At 41.1% G+C, this 22031-nt stretch overlaps 1 protein-coding gene across 1 annotated transcript in view; it reads right to left on the bottom strand.

Moving 5' to 3' along the window:
* Positions 1-549: 549 nt before the first annotated feature.
* The window catches only part of ehbp1l1a (EH domain binding protein 1-like 1a), a 43411-nt gene continuing 21929 nt past the window's right edge, over positions 550-22031 (bottom strand). The window contains exons 9-19 of the mRNA XM_073475193.1: positions 8506-8656; positions 7748-7914; positions 7580-7628; positions 6956-7468; positions 6799-6844; positions 6581-6624; positions 6257-6368; positions 5696-5795; positions 4786-4859; positions 4103-4217; positions 550-2528 (exon numbers count right to left, since the gene is read on the bottom strand). Coding sequence (XP_073331294.1) covers positions 2435-2528; positions 4103-4217; positions 4786-4859; positions 5696-5795; positions 6257-6368; positions 6581-6624; positions 6799-6844; positions 6956-7468; positions 7580-7628; positions 7748-7914; positions 8506-8656 — 1465 coding nt within the window. The 3' untranslated portion in view covers positions 550-2434. The remainder of the gene's footprint in view (positions 2529-4102; positions 4218-4785; positions 4860-5695; positions 5796-6256; positions 6369-6580; positions 6625-6798; positions 6845-6955; positions 7469-7579; positions 7629-7747; positions 7915-8505; positions 8657-22031) is intronic.

The following is a 22031-nucleotide window of genomic DNA, read 5'->3' as shown; positions in this document are numbered from 1 at the left end:
GACAATAAAGGAAAAACTGTATATTAAGGTCCTTGTAACAAGTGTTAGTTAATTGGCAATAAGGCCCTTTAAAGTCCTTATAAGACACTTATTATATCAGTTCATTTCAGTTCATTTTCTTGACCGCTATATCCGTGAGGGTCGCGGGAATGTTGCCGCTTTATCCCCCCTTTCGGGGGGTTGCGGGGCTTACTGGGGCCAAATCCAGTGTTCATATGGGCGGAGGCCAGGGTATATCCCTGGATGAGTCGCCAGCTCATCGCAGGGCCCTCTGACGGCAGAGGCTGCCACACAAGGTGCCAACTGCGCGTCAGGAGCAATTTCGGGGTTCAGTATCTTGCTCAAGGATACTTCGGCATGTGGCTCAGTTCCGCCCAGGGGAGCCTGGGTTCGAACCAGCGACCTTCTGGTCGCTGGTCACCTGCTCTACCCACTGATCCACAGCCGCCCTCTGAGCCACAGCCGCCCTCTTATTATATACTGAGAGAAATATAATGCAATACTCTTAAATTATTTTAAACAATATTTTGAAATAAAATGCACGAGATGTGTTAAGGCATTCAAATCTTTTGTATTTTTCCAAACTTTACAAATAGTGCAAATATCACATAAAAATAATAAAAGCTCTCCAACAGCAATCCTTTTAACAGGCAGTAACTAATTTACACAAGTGGTGGTCAGAGCTGCTACAACCAGCAGTAATGGCAACATGAGAACTGCAAACTTTCACACACACAAAATAAAATCTCTCAGGCCCAGAAATGTCACTGTTACAGAACGTCTGTATACTGAAGCAAAAGCACATAACCTTTCAGTGCACAAACAAGGAGGAAGCATCCTTTCATTATTGGAAGAGATGGTGCTGCTAATTCACTTTTAGCAAATGATAACATTGTGCTAGAGATTTGGCTTTTATAATGCAGAGGCATTCACATCTTCACCTTTTAATTAAGAAAAAAAACTTCATTTTTGTGAAGCAGAAGTTACTATTTTCCACAAATGTTCCAAGACCTGAATAGGAAAACAAATGTCAGTTGTCACTGAGTGTGTTTTATAAGCTTTGGTTCAAATACAAACCAATAAAGTGGACAGCTCTGAGTGGCTGCTTCTCCATCTGATAAGTCTTAAATGAATAAATATTACAACTTTAAATTAATCTAATAAGTTAGTTAGAAGACAAATCTACTATATTCAATGGCCATGGCAGCTTCCTTTGCCCTTGCATTCCATCTGTTCCAACAGAGAAGTGGTTACACATTATGATGTAAACATCTGAACACCAGAATCATACTACTTTAGATTTACATTTTCAAATGGACCTATTTCTATCTTATCAAAAAAATAAAGCAAACAGAAAACATAAGGGCTGGAAGACAGCATTCAGTTCCAATGCATCCGCCACATCAGTAAATCCACTCACAGGGTTGAAGAAAATCCGGACAAAACCTTTTCACACGTCACTTCTAACATAACACATCTTTACAGAAGATGATTAGGGCCACTGTGCTAATTCATTTGATTTATTTTGTTTTTTCAGACCCGAACTTTTTTCCCTCAATTTCAGACTTTTTTTTAACAGTGGCCCTAATTCTGTTCCTGATCTGACAGTAAGGCAGCTGTGGTGACAAATTGCATGTTCAGAAAAACTACTCCAATCTCTCCTTAACCCCAAACCTTGTCAAGTAGGTTTTTGAGCCTAGACTTGATCAAACCAGACCTGGATCAGAAAATTAACAAATAATTTGATCATGTAATATTTATGGTGTAGCCCTGCTTTTCACTGGTATGGGTGTTTTAGAAGTCAATAGCAATGTATATTTAGTTGTTCAGTTTGGAGGACTTCCAATCCAAACATATCTGTACTGCTGTTTGCTTTAACAAACCAACACTGGTCAAACCAAGTCTCTCCTGTTTTTGATAGCTCATATCTGTATCTATCCACACGCTTAACATTCACAATGACAATGTGTAACAATTGTCACTAAAACCACAGCACAGAAACAGCAAAAAAATAGTCCAAAGGTACAAACAACTTCTCTGAGGCCCTGATGCCTTTTCTGCTGAATGGGTCAAAATCCCTTGGTGCTGAGTATCCTGTAGGGATTGGTGAATGGACAATGAAGGTCCTCTACTGCCCACATCATTTACCTTGGAAGCACTGGGCTCCACTTTATGACACAAATCAAAATAACAGAGCCTAAACATTTCTCAGAGCCTCACTCTGGTTTTGGGCCATTTCAGTCTCTACTGGAAATACACTGCCACCTCACACTGGTACACTGTATACTTTTGCAGGAGTACGCTCCCTGGATCCGCTGTTTTGATGGTCCTGACAGCAGATAAAAGAGCACCATACGAGTCCCATCTTCGATTTGTTTGACCCACACTCTCTCAGACAGGTGACCCAGTGTTTGGTGGCTGGAGGGTGATAAGATCACTGCATCAGACACTTCTCTTTCTGTTGTTTAGCATACTTCCTTCTCCGCTGTTCCAGGCCTCGTTCCAGACGCTCGTCCTCCTCCAGAGCTCTGAGGACAAGAGAAGGGAGGAGTCACAGGCTGTCCACACAGGGTGTTTCACATGCATTTTTCAGTCACCTGTGCTTGCTTCTACGTGCTCTATATGCTTCAGCTTGCATCAATAAAGCTGCACATACAGTGTAAGGCAGCTATTAGGTCTTCTCAGGATGTATATTCTGACAATTAAAACTTGAACATGTCTTGAGACAGCCCTGCTCACCTCACTCCTAATTGCACCTTGCTCAAGGTGCAAACAGGAGTCTTGAATAATCTGAGGAATATCTGGTACGTCAGATGGATGTCTGCCCCTTGTCCCACAGCGGCTAAAGAGATTACATACTGTATGGACACAACTGTGATTACACAGCCTGGGCTGCCTGTGTTTTCTCCAACACGTTTTGGTGGTACATATTGTTGACAGTAAAGACATCATTAAAGTCTGCACTTTGCCAGATTTAATGTGCTTGTGGCCAAACCTCAGTGGTTGGGACCAATCAGCAGCTACGGGTGTGGTTTAGGTGTGATGTCCAATAAGAGTGGCAACTGTTTGTTTGAAAACAAAGATGGAGGCTCCTTGAGAGGTTGGAATAGCTGCTGTAACATCAGTTCTATCAGAACTGGAGAGTTTAGAGTATTGAAAGAAGAACAAAGAACAACAACCAGGTCCAACCTGGGCCGGCAGTACCTCAGTCCGTGGGGACTTGGCTTGGAGGCTGAAAGACCCACTTGAACCAGTCAGTACGGAGCATGGACTGGTAGCTGGAGAGTTGCAAGTTCACCTCATGGGCACTGCCAAGGTGCCCTTGCGCAGGGGACTGAACACCTAACTGCTAAGGGCGCCTGTTTACAGCTGTTGTTTACAGCTGTTGTTTACAGTGCAGCCCCCTCACTTTTAAACCTCTCCATACAGTGCATGTGTATAGGATAGGTCCTGTTTGTGCATGTGCGTGTATAACAGGCCAGTGTATGTAAAAGAATAACAACAGAGTGAAAAAACTGGCGGGACATGGGGATTAATAAAGTATATCTTATATTAAATATCTTATCTTAATGAACTCTTCCATTCTTATTGACTTTATTTCAGTGTTTGATGTAGTGACCACATACATAACCTGTAACTTACAATGTAAGACCAACATTTGTGTCATTATCATTATTTATGAATTCTCCTTTACTCCTTTAGGATTTGACTTCTCTTTCCTCACAGCAATAGCAGAGTATTGCTGACTATCTTCTGGGCATCTCTTTGGCACCTTTGAACACATCCTCATGTACTACTGTACAGTATCATCAGTACATGAAAGCTGGTTGAGTAGCCCCTCACTATACTGCCATCTATTGGTACATCAGCCATCAATAAAGGAGAAACATAAGTGGAAACATACTGAAACTACTTTCGACTAAGACTTCATTGTTAATAAAAGACATGTAATATAATGACTTAAATTTACCTTGTAACGTTGTAAGTTATGTCAGTATAAGCCTGAGGCATTATGTTTATCATGTGTGCACATGTTGACTGATGTCCCAAGGCAGTTGTAGACTTTCTTAACCCTTCAAACAGCACAGTAAGTGTGTCTCACCCTCTCTCCTTGGCATCAATGTTGTGGACCAGTTCGTCTCTCTGGTTGACCAGTGAGACCAGCTCCTGAAGCAGCAGCTGCTCTCTGTGTTTCTGGACCTGACTCTTCTGCCACTCTGGAAGAAACAAAGGCAGAGAATTACATTCAAAACATTAAGCTGATTTTATCATTTGTAATGGTGGTCGAGAAAGTCCTGTCTTTCCAAAGGAAAATTTACTACAGTCCATTAACTGTCTTTGTGTCACTTAACAATCCATTATGACAATAATTTTAAAATTATTCAGAAAAAAATTTCAAACTTTTTTGCAAAAATATTTTCATCAACATGTTGTCTTTTTATATTTATAAGTGAAGACATTTACTTATACCATAAGACAATAGGGAGCCCCTGATTGTCATGTACCAATACTACCCATGGATACATCAAGCATTCATAACCAACTACAATCTGCTGCAAAACAATCACATACTGTATGTCTGTGTTGCACATAAAAGTGATTTTTGCAATACAGTGATACTAACATTCAACCACTTCCTTGGCAGACTAACAAGACATGCTTGAGAGTTTCTCTTTTGTCACTTAAGCATTCAACCACAGTGTTTGAGAGAGAGTCAGTCTGTCACAGACTGTGTTCTGTTCTGAATAGTGTTAATGCAGTTTATGTGTATCCATAAAGTCATACCTTCAAGTGCCATCATGTCCCTCAGCTCTTTGTTTAACAGCTCAAATCTTCTTTCCAAGTCTTGTTCCTCCAGCCTGTCAATCACAAGAGATGCATCAGAGGATGTGTGACGTGTGCTTATGGAGGAGAGTTGTCTTATAGTTCAAAAAGTACAGAGGAGGATGTCCCATTTCAGTTCACTGCTAGTTCACCGAAATAGAAAGATCTTCAGTCAAGGTCATCTGAATTGATTTTTTACTGAAAGCATCTCATCTTAATCGGTGGGTGGAGTTTTCTCAGCTGTCATGGAGATGGCTCAGTTGTCATCACATGACACAATGCTAATGCATCTCTATGTCAGCTTACAAAATCTTACCCGCTGATCCAGATGAGATGTTTATGGAAAAAGCTAGTAAGTGAAACTTGAATCATCACACTATTATGTCAGGGGTCAAGAATGGACTTACCTACCCTTTTAAACACATTTCTTGCATTTGTCAGTCAACAGTCAAATTTTACAGAATCTCTTCTTAATGCAGCTCGATTTCAGGATTTAAAATCATAAGGTTACAGATCTTGCTTTTTGAAAACATTGTGAATATTGAGATATATTAGAGATACATATATATTATTTGTGGAGTTTTTGAGCTTAAGATAATTTTCACCCATGTAGTTTGTTAAAGTTTATTTTTTATCTAACATGGATGAGATGCACTTGTAGTCCTCTGAAAAACACTATATGTTTTAACAAAGTATAACTTGTAGACATTTAAATTATTTCTTACAATTTGATGGCTGAGGAAAATATGTAATGATCAAAAGCTCCAGGACTAACAACTATATGAACGTGATTGTGAGACTGTCTTGTCATTTGTGAATACTGTCCTGTAATTTTTACAGTTTCCAGCAGCATGTGTTGTGGATGTCTTACAGTAGCTGCAGATGATCCTGCCTCCTGATTAAAGCATTCTTCTTGTTGACCAGTGTAAACCATTCCTGAATCAACCTCTCCTCCTCCACCTTGTCACTGCCTACAGGAGAGAAATCACAGCACATGCACACCCCACTGTCAGCTACAGTCCTCTTTCTTTCCTAAATTGTGATAACGGAGTGTCAGAGTGAATAATCAATACAATCGAAACTGCTCACACTTCATAGCCAAAACGGATTATGTGTCCATTACACAGTTTTTTTAGATGCATATGTGTATGTCTGTGAGGGCTTTTGGTATTGTTATGAGGGAAAACAGAATTTCAGTGATACATTACAAGCATCTTATCCTCATAATCAAAAACGAGTAATTGATGCCTTTAAATTATACGAGATCCCAGAAATGACTATTCTTCCCTAAATGTTATCATTTGGACAATTTAATTCTTTAAAATAATACTTAATACTTAATAATGTAGTAACCCACATATTCATGTGCTTTTCATATAATGGACAACAAGCAATTTTTTCTTACTTTCTATAAGATTTCTGGGTATGTTACCTGTTTCTAGAAGTTGTCTGAGTTTCCTCTCCACCACACCAGCTCTGTTATCAATATGGTTTTGTTCTGCTTCCAGGGCTTCCATCTGACTCAGCACATACTGGCTGGGGTCCTGGATACATTAAAACACACATAGACACACAAACAGAATTACCAATAACAATAATGTATGGTTTTTGTACCAATGGTGCGAAAGTCAACACAAATGACATGCATGTGACAAATCAGCGGAATAGAAAGTCCTTACAAATTTGGGCTGAGCTTTAATACAGAAACCTTTCTAGATATTCAGCCCTGCAGTGAAACAAATGGTTTCTAACTTACCTGCCCTTCTAGTCTTCCTTCCTCAACCACAGCCTCTGTTCTCTCTGTGAGAAAAACAGAAATTAAACCACTTGTATAAATGAAGAAATGCCTCGCAACTTTAATTTCAATGCTGGAAAAACCTTCCACATAATCAAGTCCAAATTATGTAACCAGAAAACAAGGCCAACTTCAAAAAAAAAAAAAGGGAGAAAAAAGACATTTTTAGAAAAACTAACCAGTTTCTGACTTCCTCCGGGTAATAACACTGTCTTCTTCAACAACCTGCAGACAAAAAAGAATGTCACATATCAAAAATAAGTAAACGAGACAAAAGTAATGATAAGAATTAAAAAGATAAATTAATAAGGCAATAAGGTACAAAATAAATCATACCACTGATATGTCTCCTTCATCAACTGAACCACTTCTCCGCTGTGACCTACGCTTCTTGACCAGATCAGCATCTTTGACATGAGAGAAACTTGACTTGGACAGGAAATGAGTCCTTGGTGGTGCCACTGGTAACTGAGCCCCACCTGCCCCAGCAACCTGCAGCCGTTTGGTTCTGGGAGGTGGAACCACATCACTACTGGATTTGCTGTCCTTCTCTGCTGTGCCAGTAGTCCCATTTGTCTCAAGACTTATACCCTCCTCCTGGAGCCTCTGAGCGCAGTAGCGGACAGTTGCCTCGGGGTCCTCTTGGGTATCCCTCTCCCCTGCTACTGCGTAACTGGACTCGCTGCTATCCTTCTCTATATGAAGCACACTGAGCTCTTGTCCTGTGAAATGGGTACGGATCTGGTTGAGGTAGGTCATGACAATGAGGCGGTCAGGCACTGTTAGCATGACCATGTCTGAAGGTTCAATCAGCCTGGAAATGCCAAGTTTGGCAAAGCCATCAAAGGCCTGCAAAACAGATGGATGGATCTTATCAGGAGTCATCAACCAACACATAAACTTAAAAAGTTACAATTATGCAATGTTGATTTAATCAACAGATAACCAATTGTTAATCACCTTTTTGTTGTTGTACTTGATGTCATACGGGTCTAGCATTTCATAATTACTACACAAAGAAAGAAAGATAAGAAACACAATAATCAGTGTATACATTAAGGGACTGTGGGGAGGAATAAAATATCTATTGAAATGTATCCGTATACCAGTGATTTCAATGTTTCTTACATCTTTTCTGGATGGAAGTGATGTAGGATGGAGCAAAAAGCGAGGCCGTTCCTCCAGGAGGTGCTGAAGTTGGTGATCTTCACTCCCTTGTGACCCTGCGTGACTTCCTGACACCATTCCAGTAAAGACTTACTGGATGTCACTAAACTGGGACTGGCCATAAGGTTCTAGAACACACACAATAACAATATTGGGGAATGATGGTAATAAAAATCACAATTAAGACAGAGCTTGTAACTGAATAAAGACCATTAATAAAAGTTGTTTGTTGTCATCTTGTTGCCAAAAAAAATTAGAGTAATACAGTATATATGACGAAACAATAATGCTACAAACAATGTAGCATCACTGAAGATTAACAGATACAGCAGACACAGAGCAATATAAGCACTTGATATGTAATTGTTTCTCTGTCCAACTGATCACCATAATGAAGTTCAATATTCACTACGCCTTTCACTTTCGTCACAAGCTACTCGGTAACTTTGTCTGCTGTTTTGTGCAGGGCTGGTAGACAATGAAAGTGTCAACACTTTTCTGAAAGCTTGCTAATGCTGGAAATGAAGTTGTTGAGAACAGGTCCTAGAACAAAAAAATAACTAAAAGAGGTTAATAATCTCCTTGAAACTGAGGAGAATTGCAGAGTAGGTGATAATTTCTTGGTGGGTGTCTTCACCCTGAACAACATCTTGCATATTACACAGTCATTTGATTCTGTGTTAAAAAAACAAATGTCAACAAGTGCAGCTTTAACATACCTCAGGAGAGGCAGCCCCATCTGCAGGTCTTTTCTGAGGTGTTGTTGGTTCCTTGGCTTGGTAGAGGCCAGCAACTTCTGACTTGCTGTCGTCTTGGTAAGAGCCACTCAAGCGCTTCTTCCCATAAGATTTTTCTGGTGTCTCCCTTTGCCTGGAAAAACACAAAAACAAAGCTCAGTTAGTAATAAAGTATTTCATGAACAATAGAACACTGGTAATTGATGTTTTTGCAAACCATGTTGCTAATGAAAACACACACAGAATATATTACATAATTAGAAAACACATGGAAATTAGAATTTCTGTTGTTTAGATGATAATGTAAAACACACACACACTCAGTAATGAATACACCCCCCTCACACCTTAATGCGTTCTGATTAACCTTACCTTTCTTCCTCTAAACAACCAGCAGCTACATCTACAGAAACAAAGCCAAAGTCCAACTCTTCGTCCCTCATTTCCTTCCTTGATTGTCTTTCAGTTGGTTCACTGTCTTTGTCATTCTCTACATGCAGCCAGTCATCCTGAGAAGTTGCTACAGTGGAAGCAAGGGACCTATCAACTTCTGCCTCCAGAACCTTTTCAGCATGCTCAGACATTTCTACAACAGTCTTCTCTAAGTCATCAGTGACAACAGGTTTATCTGTAAAGGTCCAGCCTTCAATGATTTCATCCAGTGTCTTCTCAGTATCTTCTATGGAGTCCTGCGGAAATCCTTCTTCTGCCATTGCTGCTAAAACTTCCCGTTCCAACTCTGATGCAACATCATCTTCATTTTGGATAGTGACAAAACCTCCTTCAGAGATCACACTTGAATCCAGCGGGGTTGAGTCTTCCTTTGTTTCCTCATTAGTGACAGATATATCCTCTGGGCTTCCCTGAGTGAATTCCATTTCTACGGGGCATAAATTGTCTTCAGTTGTTGTACTATCTGAATAAGTTGCACTGAGACTTTTCTTGGCCCGAGGCAATGGAACAGGCAAGCGTGACTGTTCATTCTGTTGGGCTGATTCATGACCAATGGTATCAGTTACAGTGTCTGGTAGGCAGGAGGGTGGTGAGCCAGAAACTGTAGTGTCTTCTGGAAATGAACCACTGAGACGTTTTTTTAGTCTTGGTTTTGGTACAGGCAAGCTTGAATCTCCAGGTGTCTTCTCTAAAACATCACCATCTTCTACTTGAACAACGCTCTCAATGGTCAATCTGCTTCTCCTTAACTTTACAGGGGCAACTTCTTCTGCAGATGTAGAAGGTTGATTCCCCAGAGGAAGGAGGACATCTTTGCTGTGTTGCATGAATGGCAATGCTTTAGTTGTTGAGGAAATGAATGCAGAACCATCTAGCCTTGCTGCCTGTCCTTCCTCTCCATGGGAAGCTTTAGATGTGCTTTCCGTAGATGCAACATCATCTCGGAAGGAGCCACTGAGACGTTTCCTCACACGACGCCTTGGCTCACAAATAGTTGTTTGTTTGTGCTTCTCTGCCTCTGCTATCTCTGATGCATTCTCTGATTTCTTAAAATGTGTTATGTCAATTGTATCAAAAGCTGTGTCACCAGCTATATTTGATTGTTTTATTTCTTCTATATCCCGCATAACAGTGTTGATGATCTGGACTGGTTTCACAGACTCCTTGTTTGCAACATTTAAATTTTGTGCCAAAATTCCCTTGTCACTGACAATTTTGCCAGATTTGCTTGAAGGCAATCTCTTGCCAGATTGAGGAAGGCGTATCTTCTTGATGATTGAGAGCGAAGCAGTTTGATCAACATGAAATATCTCTGGGGTGATGTCTTTTGCTTCTGAGGGAGGAATTCCATGAGAAGAGGCCTTGACAGATGTGCTAATGTCTTTCATGGGCCATTCTGGGGTAGGAGAGCTCCTGTCCTTCGAGCAGACCAATTCTGCATCTGCCTGTAGAGATGCACTCCCATCAGAATTGGTGGTTGTGTGGTCCTTTCTCCCTAAAGGTTGTGAAGGGATTATTTCGATGGCTGTTTGGTGGGGTTTATCAATGCTCTGTAAAGGTTCAAGGGCACCTGAGACATGAGAGCTCCTCACACAAGGTTGAGGAGGAACAGGATCAGGAGCTTCCAAAGCAGAACTGACTTGGACTTTCAAATTCTGTTGTTCATTAGTTCTTGGAACAGAAGTCTCTCTAGTGACACCATCTTTTCTCCTTAGAGGCTTGCAAGGGCCAGTTCCCTGTGGAGTGTCAGGTGGCAAACTACCATCTCTCTTTTTCACACGAGGAGGAGGGACAAAATCCATGATTATTTGCACAGATTTACTTTGCCCTTTTTGTCTATTGTCATCAGTGTATGGTATTGCTTGAGCATCAACACTTGCTTGGGCATGTTCATTCTGAGGTACACCTAGAGGAACGCTACTGTCTCCTTTCTTTACGTTGCAAGATGGGTCAATGGCAGGTTGTGTCAGAATAATCTCACCAGTAGCATCTTTCCTTACAGAGTGGAGTGGAAAAACCTCAGGGAGAAGCTTGACTGACAAACCATCAGACTTTTGTTTGCGGCTTGGTGTTAAACTATCCTTCCTTCTGAGTGGTCGTACTGGAACGGTGTCTTTTTCTTGATCACACCCTTGATGTTGAGGTTGTGAAATGTTTCTCTTGGGCTTTCTGCCTCGCTGAGGGACAGCAATGTCAGCTTGTGGTCCAACTGGTCTGATGTTCTGAAAATCTGAGGGTTTGTCCATGAGTATCTCTCTATCTGCATTGGCATCTGTCAGTGACTCATTTGATGCAGGCTGCAGGGAAGTGACAGAAATTTCTTCCATACTTGTTTGTTGGGGGCTTGAGGAAAAGAAAGAACAAGCTTCAGAATTTGCTGTTTTTTTACTTTGTCATATAGTTCTTCCATGCACCCTATCTCAAACCAGCTATTAATCTGCTTGACGAAAAAGAGAGTAACCAAATCTTATCACACATTGTAAAACAAAACTGAACTTCATTTTCTACATTCTGCTTTCCTTAAGTACATGCACACTGTCATTGAAACAACACAGAAGCACATAAAGGACACAGAGACAGAATTAACCTCAGTTTACAACACCTACGTAAAATGCTACCAAAGACGCAATATTACCATTTCAAGTCACAGTGCCAATCTTTACAGCTTTTACAAACAGCTGACCATCAAAATTTACAGAGTAGTAAGTGCTCAAAAACAGAACAAGAGACAGTGTTATCACCAAAAAAGCAGAACATGTACACTGTCACACCGTGCAACCAAACACTGGATCATTGTACTCCAGCACTCACCCTTTATCCAGCTGTGAAGAAGTTGACACTGTTCTAACCTCATCCTGTTCTGTGTCGGTCTGTTGTCTTGCTAACAAACTTTCGTTGTACACTGATGTTTGAACAGAGTCCTGCCCTGTGAATGATATCTCCTTTGTATGTAATTGGTCAAGAGCGGTCTCTTGTTCCTCTACTTGTTCACTATCATCCTTTGATATTTCACTGATATCTGCCTCTGTCAGAGGAGGCCATTTCTTCATGTTTGCACAAACCAAAAACCCATCATCGCTGTCAGGAGTTGGTGACGCTGATCGACCACATGGAAGTAAGTCCAACATGTAAGGCTCAGCACTTGTTGGATATTCATTGCCGTGTGTGGGGTGTACGTCTTCAAACTGGCCCTCTATCTTCTGTATGGAAGTCGTGTTGTCCATGAAATGTGGAAAGAAATCATCCAAAGGAGCCAGACTCTTGTCCTTCACATCCATAGTAGATACAGCCTTGGGTTGGTGATCCACTTCAGCTAAAGTAGAGCTAGATGGCCCCAAAATGGATGCTACTGTTTCATAACTGTGAGACATGGATACTAGAGTGAGTGAATGAAACCTGGAACCATGCAAAAACAATGGTTTCAATAAACATGGAGCTAATTATAGAAACCAGTGAGCATTGGAGAAGGTAAAGGCACACCCATGCTAATTCAGTCCAGATATTATTTTTCCCCAAACTTTGAAATGCCAAAATCTGCATTTGAAAATAGAATGAGCCTGCTGTATGAAAAGTGGGACCATGAAATATTACGGTCTATATTTAGGCTCACCAACAATCAATGCACACTATGTTGAATGCTATAATTCTTAGTTTGTGACCAGCGTCACACTTACCCTTTGTGGAAAACACCCACAATAGCCTTTACTAGTCCTGGGGTATCTTCTGACAAAAAGGATTCTGTCTGTTTTTCTGTTATTGTTCCCTCTGCCTCCAATACTTCCCACCCCAAGGCTCCTGCTGGTTCTGATGTGTCCAATAGTTTCTTCACTGTTTGGGTGTCTTCTGCTGCTATCGTCTCTATTTGTGATTTGCTGAAGACCCAAATATGAAGGATTTTAAGGCGAGATCCACGAACTCATGCAGCAATTCAATAAAAAAATGATGAAGTACAGCCTTCACAGAAATGGTGAAATTTACCATGCACTGTATGGTTACTAAAGCTATGGTTTATTGGTCGAAACAGTCCGTGTTGGGCAAGCACTAAACTAACCCCTTTCACAGCAAACAATGCAAGAGAACTGGGTTCCTTTACTTACCCTTTATCTACACAAAGGTCTATGTTGTGTTTTGCACCACCTTCGAATTCGTCCTCTGTCATAAAAGCAAACAGTAAAATACACAAAAGAAAAACATGACATAAAAAGGTGAATGTGACCTCAATCCTTAAGCTGCAAATACCTCACCATATGCAAGTGATGTGCTGGGCTTGCTAAAAGATGTGGAGGGACCACAAGGAATGCTTGCATCTTTGAGATTTGTCTGAGTTGACTGTGCAGGAGGCAATTCTTGTGATGTTTGGCTCTCAGTAGAACAAGGGAACGAACTAGTCCTTGTTTCTTTCTCTGTTGGACTTGATTGTGAAATGCTGGGGAACCCAGGGATTCCAGTCAAATGTGGACATGATGGAGCCATTGCTACCATGTACCCCATGTCTTCCTGTCCATGTTTATGTTGTGCAATGAGAAAAATCTTCTTATTCAGCATGTTCTCTGATGGGGTCTTGCTGTGTGTTGTCCTAATTTGTTCATTTATACAATCGGCACTAAGCATCCTTCTTGATGGAAAGCCTGGGACACATGAGACACATGGAGCAGATGTGTATAAGCTGACCATGTCTGGTGGTCTGTTTCCAACTTGAGCAGAGGGAAAGCCACATACTCTGGCCTCTTTGGGGCAGGATGTCACTAATGTCACCATGCCTGTCATGTTGTAGCAATATAGCTGGTCCTGTCCAGCAAGTGGCATAATCATGTCTGCCCTCTTCTCCAGAGGTTTTATCAAAATTGGTTTTGTGTCATTTAGCCATCCAGCACTTGGGGTTGTAGTCATAGATGGAAATCCTTGGAGACGTGAAGCACTGGAGCAGAAAGATAGAAAAGTTATCATATTGGGTTGGATCTTGGATTTGGTTTGAGGTGCAGAGGGGAACCCTGGGATCCTGGACGCTTCAGGGCAAGATGGTGCTAAAGCCAACATTGCCTTCACAGTTTTTCCATCTTGATTTGGACAGTGTATCCCAAAAACTGTCTCTTTTGATAGCTTATCACACAAAGTGTGTGGATCAAAAAGCCATTGGAATTTTGAGGTCCTTTCAAATGATGCAAATCCAGGCAAACTGGATACTTTTGGGCAAAGAGTTACAATACTTAGCATATTGTATCGGGGGACAGATGGGAAGCCTGGAATCTTTGATGCTCTTGGGCAGGAAGGAACCAAAGCAAGCATGTTGTTTGGTTTGTCTACATTAATTGGTGAGCCAATAATACTACACTGAATGTTCGTTTGGGGTCTGTACATCAACGAACCCAGTCTGGCACCCCATCCTTCTTCTTTATGCCCTTCAAGTGATGAAATACCGGGTATGATAGAAATTATTGGACACAACGGAAGGAGGTTAACTACATTTAGGCCATAATACACAATTTTGGGATTTGGAATAGATGGGAAACCAGGAATAGATGTCTCTCGAGGACAGGATGGTACACAGGAAACCATATTCCTTGTAATTGTTTTGTTGCCATTTGTTGTGTCAAATTTGACTTCCTTATTTGGCAGCCTCTTCAGCAATGCCCCCTTTTCTGTTATCCATCCTACACTCATATCACCATCAATGGATGGGAATCCAGGTATTTTGGAAGCTTGAGAGCACAGAGTAGGAAGGCTAATACTTTGTGCACAACAAACAGTTGAACGAGAAGGAAATCCTGACACCCGTGAAGTTTTGGGACATGATGGTACAAGGGCAAGCATTGCTTTCATTGTTTTCTTATCTCTTTCACATCCGTCGATCAATGACACCTGCTTTTCTTTCATTCTAGGTTCAAACAGTGGCTCCATGCTCAATGTCCACCCTTCTGAATTATAAATTGATGGAAATCCTGGTATTTGTGACATCTTTGAGCATGAGTTTGAAAGACTGACCATATTTGTCATATTAACAACATTAATCATTCTGGGTTTTGGTACAGAAGGAAAACCGGAGATGATTGATTTTCTTGGGCAACTTGGCGCGAGAGAAACAGCTCCCATCATGTCTTTGTCCATTTGATCGTTCTCCAGTGGTAAAACAGACTCCTTTTTAATTTGCTTCTCCCATATTGGCGCATTGCTTGCATTCCAGTCTTTCCTGTCAGCTTTGTGCGTTGAAGGAAAACCAGCCATCCTAGAGGCAGCCGGGCAAGATGAAAGGAGATTGACCCTACTAAATCCATTATAGCTTACTGTAGGTTCCATAGCAGATGGTAATCCATGGATACAAGCTTCTTTTGGACAAGTTGGGGCTAAAGCTGACATGCCTTTCATGTCATCATTGTGAGGTCTATCATCGATTATGACTGTGTCGATTTTGTGACGTTCTACTCCTAAGGGTTTGCAATCTGTAGCCCATTTTTCACTCAAATTTTCCATTAACGATGGAATACCTTCAACACAAGACGTTCTGGAGCAAGAGCTTAAAAGGCTCATCATATCTGATCCATGATGTGCTATCATAGGTTGTGGAATTGAGGGAATGCCTGGTATGCATGATGTTTTAGGGCAAGATGGTACCAATACTCCAATTGGTGTAATTTCATCCTTCTCTTGTGGTGACACTGTCATGACAAGTTTAGTTTTCATTTGCTTCTCTAAAAGTGATTCCTGTTGTGATACCAATGATCTGTTGTTCACTTTCCTGATAGATGGTGAATCAGGTATATTGGATACACTTGGACATTCAGGATAAACATCCACCACATTTGGTCCACAAATAACTAAACTGTAGTGTGAGACAGATGGGAACCCTGGATTTCTTGCCTCTCTAGGGCAAGACGGTACCAGTAAAACCATTTTCTTCTTGCTCTTTTCAACATCCTCTGATGCATATGGCTGAAATACTTCTTTTGGTTTTGATTTTTTCTCCCAGAATGGCTTGTGATCTACAAGCCAGTGTTCTTCTTCTGTGGTCAATTTAGATGGCACACCAGCAATGTTTGACACACTGGGATAGGTTTCTGAGAAAGTAAACTGTTTGTACTCAATTTCAGGCTTCACATAATTTGGCATACATTGTGCAGTAGGCTTTTTATTTTTTCCATTCCATTCCATTTCCATTTGATTAACTAAATCTGTATTTCCTTTCAAATGCAGAACACTCTCAGTGGTTATAATGTCATTATCCTCTGTTGGCGTATCCCAAGTAAAGTCACTTTCCAGTAAGCTTTCATTTGTATGTTTTGCAGTTGCAGTGAATTCAAAAATGCCGCTAACTGTTGGACATATCGGCATCAGATCTGCTATCCCAGCCTCTGTCTTTGTCCTCACGTCATCATCAATGTCCAACATCATGGAAGAGAGACTTGGGGTCATGGCAACACCAGGTAACGATTGGTCCATACTGACCATTTCTTTTATTGTTTTCATTTCTTCCTCTGGTTTGTTTCTTGTTACCTCTGTAGTCACTTTTGGTAGTTCCACCCATTGTATGGTCTTGTCTGTAGGACATTTTAGTGTAGTTGCCTTTGGTAGCTCCTCCCATAGTATGGTCCTGTTTGTAAGATGCTGCTCAGCATTATTCATTTGGGTCTGGGATTGCGGTTCTGCAGCACCAGCAATAATTGGGCATGATGGCTGCTGTGAAGTCATGTATTCATGTCTAAAGAGAAGGTAAATACAAAGTTATAGTCTGTTGGACGATGGAAAAAAAATTACAAAATGAGCGCAATTCTACATCTAATTCTACATAGCCTGGCACAGTGTGCCTCAATCAATCAGTGAGAAAGTTATCAGTGCTTTAGAGTATAATTACTACAAATCTACATATGATAGAAAAGTTGAAAAAAAATGGTATATTACCACTCATTATAATTTTTATGGTATGTATTTCACTCTCATGCATGCAATTTCAATAAATGCTATTCACTCCAAACTTAATACAGCCTGTAGTTACACAACATTCCACTTTGGCTAAAAAGTTGCACTCTTGCAAACAAAACACCATGCCACAGGATTTGCTTGGGTTAGGGTTGGAATATACAGCTATTTCAGTATTTCCCACAGAATCAGACTTTAATTGTGGTGGTGGCTGTACAGCTGGGGTGCCACAGAGCATGCGCACTCGAGACTTCCGCCGACCGAGTTGGCCAACTTCTGGTTTAGCGCCGAGCTTACTTCGAAGGGGATAAAATTTAATCGGGTGGCTCTTCTAGACTCTCCAAATTTTATTGGACCGAATTGCCCAAATTCTGACAGTAAAACGAGTCATTTCGTAGGGGTTGTGAGGCTTTGATTACCGTTTTACAGACGCATCTTTCACAATGTTAGCTTATGGGAAAAAGTCCCCAGTGCATCACATGACGATGTAATTACACGGCCTGGCCACGACAAAAACTGTATTCAAGGCCTGGGGCTCTTTGTGGGGGTTTGATCTCGACGATAAGGCCAGCTGTCTTCTTTGCAGAGGAAGTTACGGTCAAGCCAACCGCATTAAATAATCTTCCTCCTCTTCTTCATTGGTTTTACCGGCAGACTAAATAGCACATCGCCATCCACTGTATATAACATCATGCTATTCACTGATGGGTGTACTGTCTTGAGTGAGTAAGAACGGGACGCGCAGCTCCAAATATAGAAAATCAATATGTGCAAATGTTGATATTGTGGTGGACCGCCAGATTTCTTTAAATTAAGAATTTCACGCAATGGTGTTATACACCTCTCTGTTGACTTAAGTAATTACCTCCAAAGATATGGAGAAATGCTTCAACTTTAATATTTAAACTATTCTCTCACAATCAAATGTTTTCATTAATAAAAACTGTTTCTGCGTAATTTGACTTTTACAGTTTGCTTCATGGTGTCTTTGTTGCCTTCTTTTTCATTCGAACTGACTTGCCCTTGTATTCTGCTGTGTTTTTGTCATTTACATTTCTCTACTGCAATCCATTTTGCTCAGTAGCACTAGCACCATTCAACCATGAACTACAGGAAATTAAGCCAACCTCAAGAGGACATCATACATTAAAACCATGCAACACACATCCCTACACCTATATCAAACTGACAAGAGAAAAGGCCAGGTATTAGCCTCTCTCACACTTACCCACTCTCAGAGTACCTAACACACCCTTGATCCACAGTGTCATTATATGTAGCAATGACATCCATTGATTCTACTGACAAAGTTTTAATTGACTCTTCTGAGGACATGAAACCATGATCCTCCTGAGTGACCTCAGTAGTCTCTGCTTCTTTGTCAACAGTATCTCCCTTTTCATAGATTGATATGTGGGTTTCTTGTGTATCCTTTTGACCCAAGGAGCTGAAATTATGACAAGTGACAAGATGCAAAAATCTTTATAAATCTGGTGAACTCAAAGCTACACAAAGAATGACACACACAACTAATGCAATTTTTTCCATAAATTAGTCAGTCAGATGGTGTTGAGATAAGGCAAATGCATTACTGTGATACTGCATCATATTATTGCATCACTGCGCAAACCAAGGGAACCCACCTCTTCCTAACACTCAAGAATAGTGGCATGTCAGGAATGGAGTGCCACATTCTGCAATGCAAGTTTCTGAAAACAGAATCAGAAAGCATATGATTCAAAAACTAACCCACTGACATTACAGAGAGAATTTCAACTCCAACTTTCCAACTCACTCACCCATTTTCTAGAGCACCTATTTCTTCAGCCTCAATTGGTAGCCCAAAGCCCTGTTCATCTTTTTGTATCTCCAAAGGTGTTTTCTTTGTTTCAAGAGCTAATCTGTCTGGACTGGCCTCATCCCATAACCTCTCAGTCTTCTCCATCCGAGAGGAAAGCTGGTCAGCTTGAATTACAGAATTTGATGATGTTAAGTTTTTGGCAATGGCCTTGGGGGAACCGGTTGATGACCCAGTTTTCATGCTTTGTTGTACATTGTCTGGTACATCTGGGCTATGGAATAAAAAATGCATGGATGTCTTGCTGACAGGAACCTTAGAAAAGGAATGATCTTCTAGTAACAGCTGTTGACTCATCAGGTTTTCTCTATCCTTTCCAATTGTTTTTGTTCCTGACTTCACCAGCCGTGTTTTAACTGGCCACCCCTCTCCTGAATGGTGTACATGTGTAGATGGTACCCCAAGAACAGACCCTTTCTTTGGGCAAGATGGCACGATATTTACCATATTTGGAAGCAGTGGAACTGTTATGAAGCCAGAACTGAGAGCAATGTTTGGATAAGAAGGTTCAAGAGAAAGAATTGCCTTTATTGTATCTTTGTGAGGAGAACCATACTTTTTGTAAAATGGACAGGAGCATTGTGTCTTTATTATCATTACTGGCCACCCCCCTACTTGAGAATCAGCAATAACCGACACCCTAGAGGGGAAACCAATGATATTTGACTGTCTACAGCAACATGGCAGCAGATGTACCATGTCTGTATTTTTTTCCTCCATAGTTTCAACAGCTTGAAGTCGAGGAGCAGATGGAAATCCAGGGTTCTGGGCTTGTCGTGGACATGATAGGCGCATGCTCAGCATTATTTCTTTGTCCCTATATGACTTTTCCTTAAAATCTTGTTGAACAACTCCATACTGTCTTTTAATTGGGTTTCTCAAAACTGCATCCCTATCCAAATACCAGCCATCATATTCTTCTTTATTATTCTTTGCAGGTAGTCCTGGAATTTTACTGTGTTTTGGGAAAGTGCCTAAGGATTTTAACATTCTGGGAGCCTCTTTCACCAAAGCTTCCACTGGTCTCTCACCTACTTTAGAAGGAATTCCAGAAATACATGACTTTTTGGGACAAGGTGGCAACATTGAAACCATAATTCGAAGCAATGATTTTTCTCTAAAATACATCTTATGGTCATGTATTACTGGCAATCTCCTGGGCTTGATCAATGGCCTTTCCCATAGTGTCCTTTCATTAACATTCCATTCTGCTTCAACAAACTCACTATGAATTCTAGACTGTATTCCACAAACTCTGGAATGTTCGGGTAAAGTAGGCAGCAGATGGGTCATACTTGGTATATCTGGCCACTGAGGACATGGTACTGATGGAAAGCCTGGTAGACAAGCTGTTCGTGGACAAGAGGGCAATATGGATACCATATCTACAATCATATCACAATCAAGATAGAACACATTAACATCCTGTAAATGTAACATAACAGCAGACTTGTCCCTGGGGAGTTGCAGTGACTTTCTCTCCATTAGCCACTCTAATTGTTGGGTGGTGTTTCTAATTGGCATTCCAGGAACTCTAGATTCCTTTGTGCACGTAGGCATTAAATTCACCATAGTGAGGCCATCAGTTAATGTCAGTGTCAGAGCAGAGGGAAACCCAGGTACACTAGCATAGTTCGGGCAGGAGGGTAATATTGCACTCATACTTTCAGCAGTATTCTTATCAAAGCACAAAGCTGCATTCAGAATCTGCACTTCCCTTTTGATAAGTGGTTTCTCCCACTGCAAACTTTCATAAGCAAACCATTCATTGCAGCTGGACAAACAAAGATTTTGTCCAGTCTTTGAAGGCAAGCCACAAACTCCACTATGTCTAGGGCATGAGGGCATTAGATTAACCATAATGGGTTCTTGTCGTGGAGCAGAGGGTAAGCCAAAAACTTTGGCTTTTTGTGGGCAACTCATTAACATATCTACCATACCTTTAAGGACTTCTGTATCTTTCGGTACCCACTGAACAATATAAGCTTGTGTTGTCTTCTCTGGTCTCTTGTCAATTAATTTCCTCGAGGCATGCCAATCTCTGCTCTTTGAATTGTTTTGATCTCGAGATGACATACCAGGTGTTTGGGTCTGTTTAGGGCATATAGGTACAAGACTGACAATACTCGGAGAAAAATTCTGGGGTCCTGAGGGCTTGGCCACAAGGCAAGTTCTCACAGGGCATGAGTGCAACATTGCCACTGTACTGAACATGTCTCTTTTGTCTATATCCTGAGCAGCAACTGGGGAGAAATCTTGATTCAAGACTTCACATATACTCAAGGGCTTCTCCATCGAAACGTGCTTGGTTATATTCAAATCTTCAACTTGAGCACTAACTGGCTCCTTAGAGGGTAAACCAATGACTCTGGCTTTTCTTGGGCAAGTAGGCAGAAAATCTGCCATTCGAGGATATTTGCTTTGTGTAATTGGAACACTTGGCACATCTGGTTCTTTTTGTGACAAAGAGAACCAGAAACTAGGATTTGTTGTCTTCCAGGGACAAGATGGTAATATATCTACCACATGTTTTACATGTTCTTTTTCCTCATTTGGATTTTCCTGAACCAGAGTAGGATCACTTCTCAATTGTCTATCCAAAATTGATTCCCTCAAAATGTGCCAGCTGTCATTACATGCCATAAGTCCTTGTCTAAATGGCATACCTGCAATCCTTGTCTGCTTGGGGCATGTGGGGAGAAGACTGGCCATGCTTGGAGTGTTTGAAGCTTTCTGCAATGGTGCTGAAGGAAACCCTGGAATACTGGCCTCCCTAGAGCATGTTGGCAACATGGCCACCATGACTTTAATCATTTTTGTATCACTGACAGCTTGCTCCTGAACACAAGACATGTGTAAAAGACATGCTTCTTTTATCCGCATTGGTTTCTCCCACAGAGAACATCTGTCCCAATATCTCTTTCCATATTCAGTCACTGAGCCAGCAGAAGCTAACCCTGGAACACTGCAAAATCTGGGACATGTAGGTAAAAGGTGAGCCATATTTGGCTCACGTTTCAAAGCAGATGGGAATCCAGGAATACTGGCAGACCTGGAGCAGGACAGTGTTAAGTTCACCATTTTTGCAATTCCTGCACTACCCTTATAAAGGGAGCTAATATGATCTGAATACAGAAGTAATGGAACTCTGTTGTGGGGTAACCTCTGAAACAGTAACCTTCTATCATCAAACCAAGCTATAACTTGTGACTGATGGCATGGCATGCCAGGAATCTTGGAATATTCTGGACAACTTGACTGTAACTGGGGCACTCTCACTGTCCCT

The sequence above is a fragment of the Pagrus major genome, chromosome 10 (assembly GCF_040436345.1).
Source record: "Pagrus major chromosome 10, Pma_NU_1.0".
In the NCBI taxonomy this organism is placed as follows: domain Eukaryota; kingdom Metazoa; phylum Chordata; class Actinopteri; order Spariformes; family Sparidae; genus Pagrus; species Pagrus major.
The sequence above is the reverse complement of the archived record's forward strand: the minus strand, read 5'-3'. Positions and strand labels throughout refer to the sequence as shown.